Below are 14827 nucleotides of genomic sequence, written 5' to 3'. Positions count from 1 at the left end.
AGAGTTTTAGGAACGGGGTGAAACTATAAAGTGTCTGTGACCAAACCACAACATCCAATCCAAATCGTTATATTATTTAGGGTAATTTTTCTCTGTAACTCTGCCCCTCCTCTGGGGGACCAGCAGGTCGAGCAGGAAGTTTTACCGTGAAATGCTGAAGTGGCAGTTTTGTGAATGAACAAACACTATGATGTCACCTTTCCCAGTGGAGCTAGAATCACAAATACTATGCTTAATGTTCAGCATTTAACATTTCAGCATTTCACTTCTCCTACTCTAATTTTTAACTTACTACAAGCCATGCCTTATAATTTTGGATAGAAGAACAGAAATGAATGATTTATGCTTTATATTTAAATATTAAATATTATATCTAAATTCTGTCGAGTCCCCCGGGGCTTGGGGATAAAATAGTCGGCCTTGAGTTGGGTCACGTACGAATTTTCAGATCTAATGAAAATTGTAATTGCACGGAATTTAAAAAAATACCATTTATTATTATGAGGGCATTGAACCTCATTATTCCTGAAATGGGACATTAGTCACTCTGACCAGGTCGGATTTAACCTTCTAACTTTTGTAATTTCTGCAAAGCTCAAAGTGTAAAGTGCTCGCTCCGTGTCAAGAATTTGAAGTATGCTTGCAATGAAAGGACATTCTGTATGACGTTTCTGATCCTTAGACAGCTACTGGCGACACCAGCAGACATGACGCACATACCTCTCAACAGAGATGAAGGCACACAGAAACAGAACCAGTTTTACACATTAGCTCTGAGATGAAAAGCATTGATAGCAGCAAACTGATGAACAGGGCTGAGAGTTCATGTAACACACACACACACACACATACTATCTGAAACCACTTGTCCCAAGTGGGGTCATGGCAAACCAGAGCCTAACCCGGCAACTCAGGGCATAAGGCTGGAAGGGGAGGGGACACACCCGGGACGAGATGCCAGTCCGTCGCCAGGTACCCCAAGCAGGACTCGAACCCCAGACCCACCGGAGAGCAGGACCCGGGCCAACCCAGTGCACCCCCCAAGTTCATGTAACTCCTGGCATAAATGAGAACATTTAAAAGCATGAGGTGAAAAGCACATACTGAGTTGGGGTAGTTCTGTAAGGATGAATGGACTGCAACTCCTCCAAGTTAATGTGAATAGCTGATCAACAGTTGCCTTCAACACTTCTTCGCAGTCACTGCTGCTCAATGGGGTCAAACCAGAAGTATAAAGTTGAATAATTTTGATCAATATGTGCATGAAAATGTTTAATCATTTGTGCGTTATTTGTTTTATTGGGTTCTCTGTATCTATTTATATGAATTGTGAAGATCTGATCACATTTTAGGTCGACTTTGTGGAGAAATTCAGAAAATTCGAAAGGGTTCACAAACTTTTTAACACTACTGTGCTGTATATCTCAGCAGCTGATTGTTTACCTAATTCAGTGCTATAAATTCAACAAGATCATGCTTACGGAGTCCATCCATCCATTGTCAACAACCGCTTGTCCCAAGCGGGATTGTGGCAACCCAGCACCACCACGCCCCAAGTGCTTTTGTTGAAGATACCATATTTACATATATTTATTTATCAGACACTTTTCTCCAAAGCAACTTCCAATGAACTCTATGTAGTGTTATGAGCCCACACACCTTATTCACCGTGGTGACTTACACTGCTAGATACACTCCTTACACTGGGTCACTCATCCATACATCAGTGGAACACGCACACTCTCTCTCTCTGTCACTCACACACTATGGGGGAGCTTGAACAGCATGTCTTTGGACTGTGGGAGGAAACCAGAGCACCCGAGGGAACCCACGCAGACACGGCGAACATGCAAACTCCACATGCCGCCCAACTCAAATGGAGTTGAAAAAATATTCACAAAATAATGAAGATTTATTGCAAAATTTCTATCACTTCTCTATGTGTGCAATCTTAATGAGCTCAGCAAGAAACACATAGATGAGCATATGAAGGTACGCACACGGCACCTTAACCAAACAAACATTTAAACCGAAACTGTATGACAAATGATCTGTTTTACTGAGCAGTACTATATATAGCTTGAGAAGTAGCCACAGTTTGTCTTAGAGGAATTCAACCTGTAGCCTTCTGGTCTAGATCCTTAACCATTCAACTGACTGTTGCTATGGTGACAGAGGTTTTGCATCTGTCAAACTTCCTTTTTTGTTTTTAGACAACTATTTCATCTAGATAGGTGGATGATTCAGGTTCACATCAAACGAGCTGATCATTTATTGCAGGCCTGGTGAAGTTTACAGCAAAACTCCTTTCTGTAAAGTTCATGGTCCAAGTTTTGATTTCTTGCCACTTCTTGTCCAAAGTGCCTCTGTGACGACAAGAGTGAAGCTGATTTAGTATTATTTTACATGACGCCTGGATGCTCTCAAAAGGAACATCTTGCATTTCTTGTAGAATCTATAAGTTATGTGTGGAAATACACACACACACACATTTTCAGAACCGCTTGTCCCAGACGGGGTCACGGGGAACCGGAGCCTAACCCGGCAACACAGGGCGTAAGGCCGGAGGGAGAGGGGACACACCCAGGACGGGACGCCAGTCCGCCGCAAGGCACCCCAAGCGGGACTCGAACCCCAGACCCACCGGAGAGCAGGACTGTGGTCCAACCCACTGCGCCACTGCGCCCCCAGATCCTGTGTGGAAATAATTCATTTCAAACTTTTTTTTTAGTATCAATGCCTGCCTTTTCCATTCTATAAATTTTAGCTCTCTTTGTGAACAGGGTAAACTGGGCTATAAACACCTTGTTGTCCTCCACTCACTGTACCATTGGTTGAATGGTTCTTTTAACTTATCAAACTTTCCATTCTTTAAAACATTGTGTGCAAGAACATTGCAGCTCTTTGGGTATGGAGACATACATTCTGTCTAATTCATTGAAAGCTGAGCATAAATGTAAATTTTTCAATTATCATTGAAGTCTACTGGTTAAACCACCACTAAACCTTTATAAGTTAGTCTCTCACCACCTGCTAGGATTTATCAACCTATTTTCCTATTCATATGTCACTTCAGAGGGCAGCAACTGGAAGATATGCACATTGACAATAATGGTGCTTAAGAAACAGACTGTACTTTGAAAATTGTTTAATGTAATTATTCTGAATTACTCTGTGTATGTAAGGGGGTGCGGTGGCACAGCGGCGCAGCGGGTTTGGCTGGGTCCTGCTCTCCGGTGGGTCTGGGGTTCCAGTCATGCTTGGGGTGCCTTGCGATGGACTGGCGTCCTGTCCTGGGTGTGTCCCCTCCTGCTCCAGCCTTGCGCCCTGTGTTCCTGGGTTAGGCTCTGGTTAACCGGGAGCAGCGGTTTCAGGCAGCGTGTGTGTCTGTCCTCTGTTGTCGATGCACTTTTTCCTATGAGTTGTGCGTCACTTTAGCAAAAAGGCATTGGTGACATCTGCTGGTGAGGAAATAACCAGCTATTACAGTCCAAAGGGTGTGGAGTGAGCAACTGAAAGTAACTCAATATTAATTAAGATGCCAGTAACTATATTCACTGTACTGAATTCACCAATGCACCTGAAAAACATTTTGGTGATAAAACCTACTTTGTGCAGGACAAGCTAGCTCTTCCTGTAATGCAATTGCTGAAGGTTCCTTGTTCAAATCCCACTCTTGCTGTAGTACTCTTGATTAGGGTACTTACCCTGAACTGATACTCTAAAAATACCCTGCTATATAAATCAGTAAATCATCGGAATTCAGTTGTTTATGCCTTTCAACAAAGTGTCGGACAAAATAAATGTTAAAAAGTAAAACAGCGTGCAAATATTTAAATCTTTATGAACCTATTTAAATGCCTGATTTATCTTTTTTGTAAATAAATGTATTTTAATGCTGTGCTTCTGCTTTCTGCACTAGAAGGTCCCTCTGTAAAGATGTGGATGATTAAAGTGTTTAAATTTCTCCCACTTGAAAAACTGACATTTGATTTAAATGACAATCCTACTGAATCCCTGAATGTCTGGACACTTTTCTGGAAGTTATTAGTGATGTGCAATCATAATGTGTGTAGTCTGTTTGTTCTTGCGGTGTCTGTGTGGGTTTCCTCCAGGTGCTCTGGTTTCCTCCCACAGTCCGAAGACATACTGCTCATATGTCTGTTAGTTATTCCATCCCCTGTTATTTTATCTTATTCTCCAGTACTGTCAGCGCATCTTTGCACTGGTTGTATGTATGTATGTATGTTTATATGTGTGTATATGTCTTGTCTACTCTGCACTATGAGCCAATGTGAACCGAAACCAAATTCCTTGTATGTGTGTGCATTCTTGGCCATATAAATTGGATTCTGATTCGGATAACTTATTTTTCTGCGACAGCAAGACACCTGCGGATTCTTTTTTCTTTCTTCCTATAGACAAGGGCATCTCAGCCTCAGGAAAGCTGCGTGGGAGCAACCTGAGATGGCACCGTCTGTTTAGTAAACATACAGGCGTACGAAACGACAAGCACAGACAAAGGGGAAACCACATAAAGGAATAATTCACATTAAACAGCACAAACCCAACATAAAATTAATAGCGGAAAATTGCCTCTTTATTTTCAGTCTTTTTTTTTTGTTTTACAAACCCAGTTTACAGCATTTAATTTATTCTGTAGTTTACTGAGTGCAGTAACAGGCCACATAAGGGTTGCAATTGAGCCCAAAGTCCAGCCAAAAATTAAGCTTCATTCCATGTATTGTTTCATGCTCCACTGTTCCAGCATGAGGATTTGCAAATAATAATAATCAGGACTATATTTGGGCTAATTGTCAGGGGTTTGAGTCCTGCAAGGATACATGATTACTGATAGCAGTGCGGTATTTGTAGCATTAGTCATCTAAACTTAGTATATAGCCATGTGAGTTTGTGAAGGAGAATTTCCTGATTCAGTAAATATTCTTACGGTACATTACATTTACATTTATTCATTTAGCAGACGCTTTTGTCCAAAGCGACATACATCTCAGCGAAAGTACAATTTATGCATTACATTGAGAGAAGGAGACATAGCTGCAGACATGAAAGCCTCAAGCAAACCTAGTTTGTTCCCTACCACTTGCTATACCGAGGTTCATCGTTCAAGTAGGTGCATAAGACACAGGATAGACAAATCCCAATACCTTCCCACAAATTTTTTTTTTTTAAATATTACAAGATAGGGGGGCGCGGTGGCGCAGTGGGTTGGACCGGGTCCTGCTCTCCAGTGGGTCTGGGGTTCGAGTCCCGCTTGGGGTGCCTTGCGACGGACTGGCGTCCCGTCCTGGGTGTGTCCCCTCCCCCTCCGGCCTTACGCCCTGTGTTGCCGGGTAGGCTCCGGTTCCCCGTGACCCCATATGGGACAAGCGGTTCAGAAGGTGTGTGTGTGTGTGTATTACAAGATACACAAATGAGCTAGTACAATGCCGGAGTAATGGCTAAATAAAGGTTGTATCTGGGGATGCTTATGGAGTTACGGTGCATGAACAGTTGTACCATAAATAAGCTGGAGAGATCTTGGGTGAAGTGGATCTGGAAAAGGTGGGTTTTCAGACCCTTCTTGAATGTAGACAGTTTCAGCAGTTCTGAGTGGGAGGGGAAGGTCATTCCACCACAACGGACCCAGAACTGAGAAACTCTGAGCTTTACCTTTGTGCGCTGGACCACCAAGCGAGCAGAAGTAGATGAGCGAAGGGGCCTGGCTGGGGTGTACCAGTTGATAGCCGGGAGCAGTTCCAGTGATGCATTTGTACATGGTAACCAGGGTTTTGAATTTGATTCGGGCAGCTATAGGAAGCCAGTGCAGAGACATGAGTACGGTAGATCTTTGGATGTTATTTGTCTCTTTTGCAAAACGTAAAGTTGGTTCATGCTGTTTTCTCTTGGTAGTCAAAGTCAACCTGAAAATGATTTTGTTCCCGACACACACTGGTTCTTGGAATTTTATTCTGATTTTTAAAAATTGGACTTTATAATACATTACATTTTTATTTATTTTATTTATTCCCACACACACACACACACCAATACTCAACTGAACACCATTCCACGATACTGTACTGACCAACTGTATTTTTTGCTGCTGATTAGTGTATTTATATCTTTAGTATTTATTAGTATATTGCAGTCTTCTATTTTTACTGTGTTTATTGTTTTTTGTTTAGTAATTACTGTACTGTCTTGTGCTGTTTTGCACACGTCTTGCACATGTGCACTTTGTGTAGTCCTGTGTGAGTAGCTTTGTATTGTTTTATGTAGCATCACAGTCCTGGAGGAGCGTTGTTTCGTTTGACTGTATACGGTACCAGCTGTATATGGTTGAAATGACAATGAAGCCACTTTACTGTAAAGTTCCTTTTTCCCTCATTCACCCCCAGATATATTCATAATCCTGTAACTCAAAAGGATATACAAACAGCAGTTTATGCAAGAAATTTCTATTGGATCCTTCATGTCGAGCTCAGGGATGTTAGGAATAAAAAATGCTTAAGGGCAATCAGTCATTTACAGTGAAATGAATAGAAGGCAGGCGACCAAAGTTGAATTAAAAAAAAGATTTGATGTTTGGTTAATATTACATGAGCTGACTGCAATAAATCAAGAAATAATACGTCAGTGGTATCATTTGAAAGCCAAACCAAATATTCTGAGTAACACCAAACACACACCCACACTCACACTGTAATACGCATACACCTCAATCTCTTTTTGATACAGCAGCGGGAGAAGCCTCAGTGGGTCGTGCCCGGAATATGAGTACGGAAGCCAAACTCTTTTATTGCACCTTTTGCCCCAAGGAGTCCATGTGGTGTAGCTCTGACCGATCCAGCATCTCAAAGTCCTCCCCCTCAAGATCTGGATCAACGTTGGGCTGCTCCGAATATCTCTGGCCGGTGGACATACAAGAATGGCCTTCGCTGTGGGTTCCAGCAAAGGCGTAAGGCTGGATATTGCTCAGAGAACCCCCATTAAGGCTGGAGAAGGTGGCAGTAACGGGAGCTTCCATCGGGGCTGTGCTGGAGGAATCACCACCAGACAGGTTGAGGGTACGGTACCCACTGCTGGTCTTATTGTCATCTTTACTGACAGAAGGGAATTCAGCCAGTTCAGGGGCACCGGGATCCTTAGGGTCACTTTGCCTCTTGGAGTCTGAGAAACAAAGAAACAAACACACACTGGCAGAGTGTATCACCTCTCTTTCCATTCCTACTTAGCTGAGCATTTCAGACAGTAAATACATTTTACAAGAAACACAATTGTACCTTGTTATTTTACTATGATGTGTTTTAGTGTTCTTTCACACACACATTGGCTAAAACCGCTTCTCCCGAGTACGGTTGTGGCAAGCCAGGGCGCAAGGCTGGAGGGGGAGGGGACACACCCAGGACGGGACGCCAGTCCGTCGCAAGGCACCCCAAGCAGGGCTTGAACCCCAGACCCACCGGAGAGCAGGCACAGGTCTAACCCGTCACACCAGCGCACCCCTACTGTTCTTTCAGAGTGATATTAAATATCTGATGATAAGCTTGTGTGCAGTTATTCCATCCAACCTTTGCTAAACTTCCTTGGCTGTATTTTTTTTTCTTCTTAATATTATGAAACCGGGCAAAGAAAAATTTGCTGCATGACTGAGAATGTCCTCTGTCTTTCCCCCCTTATAAATTTTATCCATAAAGTATCTGAACGTGAGACTTAAATGACACAAGAGGCTACTTAAAGGAATGCAAGAGGGGAATTCCTGGACACGTTGAGAAATCCAACAGAAGCACAGCAGACCTCACCTTCAGAGCCTTTGGGAAGTGGGATATGACCACCATACGCCCTGACGGTCGTGTTGTCAGCATATGAGAGTACAGTGTCAGACTGGTCATAGTCTGTGCTGACTAACACCAAATTATCCAGCTAGGGGTTAGACAACAGATACTATTTTCAATTATTTTTAAGATACTGCAAAACTGTGGTCGCATTTTCAACTTCATTCTCTTCATTCTAATGCGCATCTACAAATTACGAAAAACTTTTCTGAAAGTTGTTCTGGTCATAATACCACGGCCACGGTTTTTGATATTCAGATGAGCTACCATAACATGCATACCCCTCCACTGCTGTGGTACTGAAGGAGTTTTGATTTGCAAATGATGTCTGCAGGCGCTAGCCTTGCAAATTAAACGTAAACACTGAAGTGAACGAAACATTTCACTTGTTTAATTAATAAAAGAAATTTCGGTGAAGTCAACATAAAACAAAATGCTGCTGGATGTCGGCACATTCATCAAGTTCGGATCATTTCGATACCTTTGTGGAAAAGGTGGCCAGTTCTTCACTGTCACTGAATAAGCTGCAAAGAGCTATGGCAGAAAGACACGAGTCAGAAGGAGGGGAGGGTGGATGCCTCTACACATCATCGCACATGAAGTGGTAAAATGTAATTTACGCACCGCTGTCTCCAAACTAAAGCACCATAAATGCCTTCATCACCACTGCTTTGTATTTGTAAGTAATGATTGCAGGAAGGCTTATAATAATCTTTCCATTTCTAAACCATGAATTCACTTTAAGATACAGGCCTTTCCTGAACTGAAGTACCCTTGAGGAAGATATTTCATTTGAGTGGCTGTGAAATATGAGAGAAACTATCGGTTGCTTTGGATAAAAGACCTTGAAAAAGCATATTATTATTATTATTATTATTATAATAACAAAATCACAATGAAACGGGGCACAGTGCCGCGGCAGTCTTAGCTGCGTCCCGCTCTCTGGGTCCCGCTCTCTGAGTCCTGCTTGGGATGCCTTGTGATGGACTGGCATCCTGTCCTGGGTGTATCCCCTCCACCTCTAGCCTTGCGCCCCGTGTTGCCAGGTTAGGCTCCGGTTTGCCGGGACCAGAGGTTTCAGACAGCATGTGTGTGATCACAATGAAACGGACATGAACTGAAGGTCTAGCTTCTTATGCACCCGTTTAAAGGACATGATACCCCCGGCCTGGCACTCACACTCTTTGGGTTTGGACATCATGTAGGCAGGGTTACTGAAGTTCAGCCACCACAGGGCCGGCTCCAAGCGTGCAGACAGCCGCTGCCATACCCTGTGATTCACTGCCAAGGGGTAGAGCAGCAACAGTAGCACTAGAACAGAAATAGATGGCAAAGCCAGAGAACAAGAAAAGGCTGGTTGGAGACACCTGGGGGTTCTTGATGCTACAGGTCATTGCAACCCACCCCCTGAAGTCAGTGAGACTTCAAAAGCTAATTATTAAAAGGGTTGATGTAAAAAAACTGACTGTCCAGCCCATGTCACATATGTTAAGTCTGCATATTGGTAGGGGAGTCAAGGTCAAGACCTTGTCATTGTACACCAGCAGTTAGACCAGTTTCCGTTTAGTCCTTGATAGTTTAACCCTTATTTCATATTGCGTGATGTTCCTTCAACTGTGTGACAAAGGTGTGTGATTGAATTTTGTGGAAAGCTGAAGAAAAGCTGTTGAGAAACTTTTGAAATGTTGATTCAAGCTCATGGAAGAGACACTGAATAGGGAAATAGTGGTCAGGTGCATGTTCACAGGGATATTTTAGAGATTGTAACACGAGAGCGAGTGACAACATCTGATCTGGGAGAGGAAGCACTTCTGGTAATGATGTGATAAAAATGTAAGAAAGCTATGGCCTCCGCCTTGAAGATGATGTGGAAAAAAATTTGCTGCGGAGGAGAGGTTCGCTTCGTGGAGAAGTTTTTGGAGTTTTTGGAGCACCGCGAGAAGCGTGTAGAGTGTGAAGGAAGGTACTTTGCAAAGGAAAGCTTCCCAACCCTGGAGGAACCTTGAAATTCAGACTTACAGGTATAGCATCAAGACTTCGGTCAACCTTTGTACTTATATAAAAGCTGTTCATACTGTAACCATCGGTGCAAAACAAGGCTCCTGACATCTTTCTACTCAGAATTATTTTATTTGCTCATTGAGGAAGATAAATTCAAGACTAGCACATCGCTTCTGCTGTTTGGTTGACTTTTTGTCTTGCTAAGGAGAAAGAGATATGCTGTCTTTCTACTCGTAAGAGCTCACGGTACTCACCAGCTGAGTATGAGAGTACAAGGCCTGGAATGTAATATCCTACAGCTGCCAGAAATGTGAAGAAGCAACACGCCAGGAAACAAAACTGAGCAGAACAACAACTTCAGGTTACAATTCATGATCATGATCAATTTCAGTACCAGTCAACTTTCAACATCACTGACAAAAATCACAGTAAATACAAAACTCCTCATTTGAGTTTTGAGGGCCACCATTTACAATAGGCAATATTTTCCATTTTTTTTTCCATTTGCGCTTCGCTTTTATAATAAAGCTACAGTGAGAAAAGGAAAAAAAATAACTGCACACATCCAAAACAACAGAGAGACGAAAATGCTCCTTCCTGTGTGTTCATAATCAATAGGCGCTGCACGGTGAGCCATGAGAGGTGAGAAAAACCTTTTTTTTATGCAGCTCATATACGCCCTTACTTAATGAATTCAAACATTAATGTGGTCATCATCTCATTTTAGGCCATGCCACATTTCTACGGTAAAACGGCTAAACCTGTGGACTAACCCTAAGTGATTTTCTGCAATGGGTGATCAGGCGTTCGGACTCACCTGGCCTGGATTTCGTCTTCTGTAGACCACAAGGCCCCTTGCAAAGCATGAAGCACTGATGCACACCTCAGCGATGTGGTTACTGAGCTCAGAAAGATTAAGGGTCCCTGAGCATCCTGCATCCCGTTTGTTAAAAAGGCTGAACACAAGGAGCACAGAAACATAATCATCATACAAACAATTCCCCTAGCAGCAACTCTTTCAACTAATGAATTCAATAAAAAGCATGTAATTGGCAGCTGGATTTGATTATATTTGATCATATTTGCCTACAGCTTCATTTACCACCCAGTTAAACATCCCCCATCCCTTTACTGAGAATGCAGTTCCAAAGTGAATCTCTGCCACAAAAGCAAAGGTGACTTTTAAAAACAATACAGATAATAATGGAAAATAAAAACAACAATGATGCCGTTTTATTTACATCGGTGTTATAAAGAAATGGGAATAAAAACAAGCGGAAATAAAAATATCGGACACCAACTCAAAATCACACAGTTACCTTTCATTTTCATTTGGTGGGTAGGCTGTGAAAAGAAAATACTAATGTGAGTGTGCTGTGAACTCTGAATAAAAGATGGAAAAACGAGACCACAAAAACGATGCAATAAATAGTAGAGATTGTAAATGATCAAATTAACAGATGAGGCAGCATTAAATGGAAATGTTTAGTGAAGAACGGAAATAACTGTGGCATTTTAATTCTGCAGAATGCCATCCTCACATCTGATCTTGGGCCAGATCCCGTTACGCCACGTGTCAACGCACACAGCGACAATCAGGCCGCTGCACACGAGGAAAAGCGGGCGAAAAGATGACAGGGCAACAAACCTGAAAGAAAGGAGGACCCATACATTCAGAAAGCACACAAAGCTTGGACTAGTGTTCATGACTCGTTGACAGTCGAACTGTGCTTTTCAGACTCTACTATTTAAATGTCAAAATGGCTTTGAAAAAATTCAACAAAATCATGTATGGTAAAAGCTCACGCTTGGTCATTCTGTACTCTCTCTCTCCAAAGCAAGTTACAGTGATTTACCAATTCTGACAGGTGGGTAATTTTTACTGGAGCGCTTAAGGGTACTATAGTACTTTGCTCAAGGGATTTGGACAGACTTCTTTGAATGGACGGCTGCACCTCTAACCACTATGTCGCCTCCTGCCCCAAGTACTGAAATGTGCACGAATGATGGAAAATGTAAAATTAGGCATAAATGTATTAGTATTGCACGAACATGATGAGGTTTTGCAAAAAATAACGAGGTGATGAGATGTACGTCGCTTTGGAGAAAAGCATCTGCTAAATGAATAGATGTAAATAAATGTAAAAATAACCGAGAAACACACACACACACACACACAATGCAGAGCATAACTATGCTTCATCCAAAATATTTTCCATAAAGGAATGGATGTCCTCATTACAGCGGAGCAACCCAAGCCGGATGACCTGCTCAGTAGTACGGAAACAGAAGTCTTGGAGCCGAAACCATCAGCTTCTTCATAAAAAGTCCATAAACAATGGGTAAGAAAACACCTTTCCAACTTTCATCATTTTGAAGTAGCCCTCTAATACACTTATGTATTTTTTTTGTTTAAAAAAAAAAAACATATCTGGATTGCAGTGTCATGCTACCAGATGCAGAGGCATATCAAACACTTCAACCACAGTACCCAAGTATCTCTACCCACACAGGTCTGGAGTGACACAGCTCCGATAAGGTCGCTAATCCCCAAGGCGCATGGCTCTGCTGACTACATGATCATCTTCTCCTTTGCTCAAGTACCACAGGTGTCTCTGCTCAGCTACATATTGTGCGTGAAACCTCCTTGGGCAATCTCCTCCGGGCGTCGTCACATGCAAAGCAGGCCAGGTGTCTTTAAGGAAAGAGCTTGAAATGTTACTAGAACACAGGAATCTATAGATGAGGCTCTGAAAAAACATCATGAGTTCAGCCATCACACACTGCAGAACAGTAGTTGATTAGCACATCTGTCCGGAGTGACGAGGAAGACAATACAGCGGCGCTGAATAAACAGGAACGTGTCCAACGTCTCCAATACTTTGGGGCATTTTTTGATTTCGTAGTAAAAGACATTCCTCATAAATTAACACTGCACCAGTGTTATCCAGAAGCAAAATGTCTTCACGCTTTTTCTAATGTGATTCTTAGGAGGAAAATACATATAAAGACCACCAAATGATGACGAACAACAAGTTTCGTTAGCGTGTAACACGGATCCCCCAAGACCAAAATATTAGCAATAACACATAAGGTAATTACATTCACTCATTTAGCTGACACTTTTCTCTAAAGTGACTTACAGTGTTAGTCTACCGACAATTAATTATTTACCCATTTACACAGCTGGGTAATTTTACTGGAGCGACTTAGGATCAGTACCTTGCTCAAGGCTACTACAGCCAGAGGTGGGGATCGAACCTGCAACCCTTGGGTCCAAAGGCAGCCACTCCAACCTCTATAGTACTAGCTATCCCATTAAATATACACACACCCAGGGTGGGAATAATTGGCTGATCGAACATCCCCCACCACACACACAACTGTTACACCTATGTATTTGATCAAGCCCCCTAAAAAGCAGGAAGCTATTAATACATCACATTCATGCCATGCTTCACATATTCAAAATTCCAAAGAAGCTTATACTTCACTGTTCATGTTTGTGAGGACAAAGGGATGCAAAATGAAAACAAGTGTCACTACAGCTTAATGAAAGCTCACGGTCTGGCTAGATGGACCAGCCATCATCTTCGCCCACGGCTAAATGGGCAAAGCAAAGTGTGTAACACACACAAGGGGGCCAGTCTAGTGGACCCTTCTCGAGAAATGCACAGTGAGGAGTGGCTCCCTTAAGGAGAAAAAAAGCAAGCTGTTCCAGGAGCAACTAGCATGTTATAGAAATACCGAGATCCTGCTGAAGGAACAGTTGCGATCCCTTGGAACGGAGCGACAGACGCGATGTGTCGAATTGTGTTTCACTCCGTTAAAATGACAGATTCCAAATTGCTGGATATGCAAGAAAAGGCCAGCAGGGGGTGCAGTGGTTAGGGCTGTCCTACAGTCTGAAGGTTGCTGGTTTCAATCCCACTTCCTGCTGCAGTACTCTTGATCGAGGTACAGTACTTACCCTGAAATAACACACTGAGAATACCCTTCTGCAATAAAAGATTTACCGTATTTATGGTCTTTTCTTGCATGGTTTTTGAGAATTGTGCTTTTATTGTTCACCCTTCTGAAGAAGCTGCAAGGTCTGTATTATTATTTATATTTTTTTAAATTTAGCAGACACTTTTCTCCAAAGCGACTTTCAACGAACTCTATGTACTATGTATATTAAACTGAAGTAAAAGTGGGGTAAAAGGACAAATGCATGTAATACATGATGAAATGAAGAGCTGCATGCATAACTTATTCTGTGGAAATATTTCAGAGCTACTGAACTTGAAAACACACAAGTGCAACATCATGTCATATGTAGGATCATGCAGAGCAGCTGTCTGGGGTGCAGAGAGAGAAGAACATACCAGAAGACGACGTGGAGAGCCGAGAACAGCGTGAGGGTGCGCAGAGGGCTCTTGCACAGCGCGAGCGAGCGCACGCGGAACAGCTCTGCGCCGTACGGCGCGAGCCTCCTCAGCACGGCCGCGCGCATCGCACGCACCCTCACCTCCCTGCCGCTGCGCTGCGGTCGGCTTCGCAGGGGGGGACGACTGGGATCCCGGTGCGCGTCCGCTTCCTGCTTGGGCTCCAGCATGTGTGGGCGGTGTGTGAACTGTGTGTGAGGGGTGTATCAATGAGGGTTAGGGAGGCGCCCCACCTCCGGTCGGTTTGTGTGTGCGTGTGTGCGTGTGCGTGTGTGTGTGTCTATAAATAATATATATAGCGCTGCTGTCTCACAGCGCCTAGTGGTGCAAGAGGACGTGGGTTCGATCCTCGCTCAGTCTTTGTGGAGTTTGCATGTTCTCCTCGTGTCTGCGTGGGTTTCCTCCCACACCCCAGAGGCAAGCTGTTCAAGTTCCCCCATAGTGTGTGAGTGACAGAAAGAGTGTGTTGCACTGATGTATGGATGAGTGACCCAGTGTAAGTAGTGTATCTAGCAGTGTAAGTGTTCGGGTGCTCTGGTTTCCTCCCACACTCCAAAGACA

General features: G+C 43.1%; 1 protein-coding gene across 1 annotated transcript; it reads right to left on the bottom strand.

Moving 5' to 3' along the window:
- Positions 1–6219: 6219 nt before the first annotated feature.
- On the bottom strand, positions 6220–14415 carry LOC108928108 (reticulophagy regulator 3-like). The gene is made up of 7 exons (XM_029249195.1): positions 14207–14415; positions 11381–11487; positions 11159–11183; positions 10657–10795; positions 10094–10178; positions 9018–9149; positions 6220–7173 (listed from the first exon to the last, which is right to left on the bottom strand). Exons 1-7 carry the CDS (start codon positions 14332–14334, stop codon positions 6800–6802), a joined length of 990 nt encoding a protein of 329 aa, XP_029105028.1. The 5' UTR covers positions 14335–14415; the 3' UTR covers positions 6220–6799.
- Positions 14416–14827: the final 412 nt, after the last annotated feature.

This window comes from Scleropages formosus, chromosome 25 (genome assembly GCF_900964775.1).
Source record: "Scleropages formosus chromosome 25, fSclFor1.1, whole genome shotgun sequence".
Classification (NCBI taxonomy): Eukaryota; Metazoa; Chordata; class Actinopteri; order Osteoglossiformes; family Osteoglossidae; genus Scleropages; species Scleropages formosus.
Note: the sequence above shows the minus strand (reverse complement) of the source record. Positions and strands in the feature narration are given on the sequence as shown.

Excerpts from the sequence above, each read along its gene's own strand:
- LOC108928108 (XM_029249195.1), bottom strand. The coding sequence starts at position 14,334 with ATGCGCGCGGCCGTGCTGAGGAGGCTCGCGCCGTACGGCGCAGAGCTG. Across the intron at positions 11,184-11,380 it reads GATCTGGCCCAAGATCAGAT|CCTACCCACCAAATGAAAAT; the intron begins GTGAGGATGGCA and ends TTCTTTTCACAG. Across the intron at positions 10,796-11,158 it reads CCACCAAATGAAAATGAAAG|CCTTTTTAACAAACGGGATG; the intron begins GTAACTGTGTGA and ends CCTTGTGTTCAG.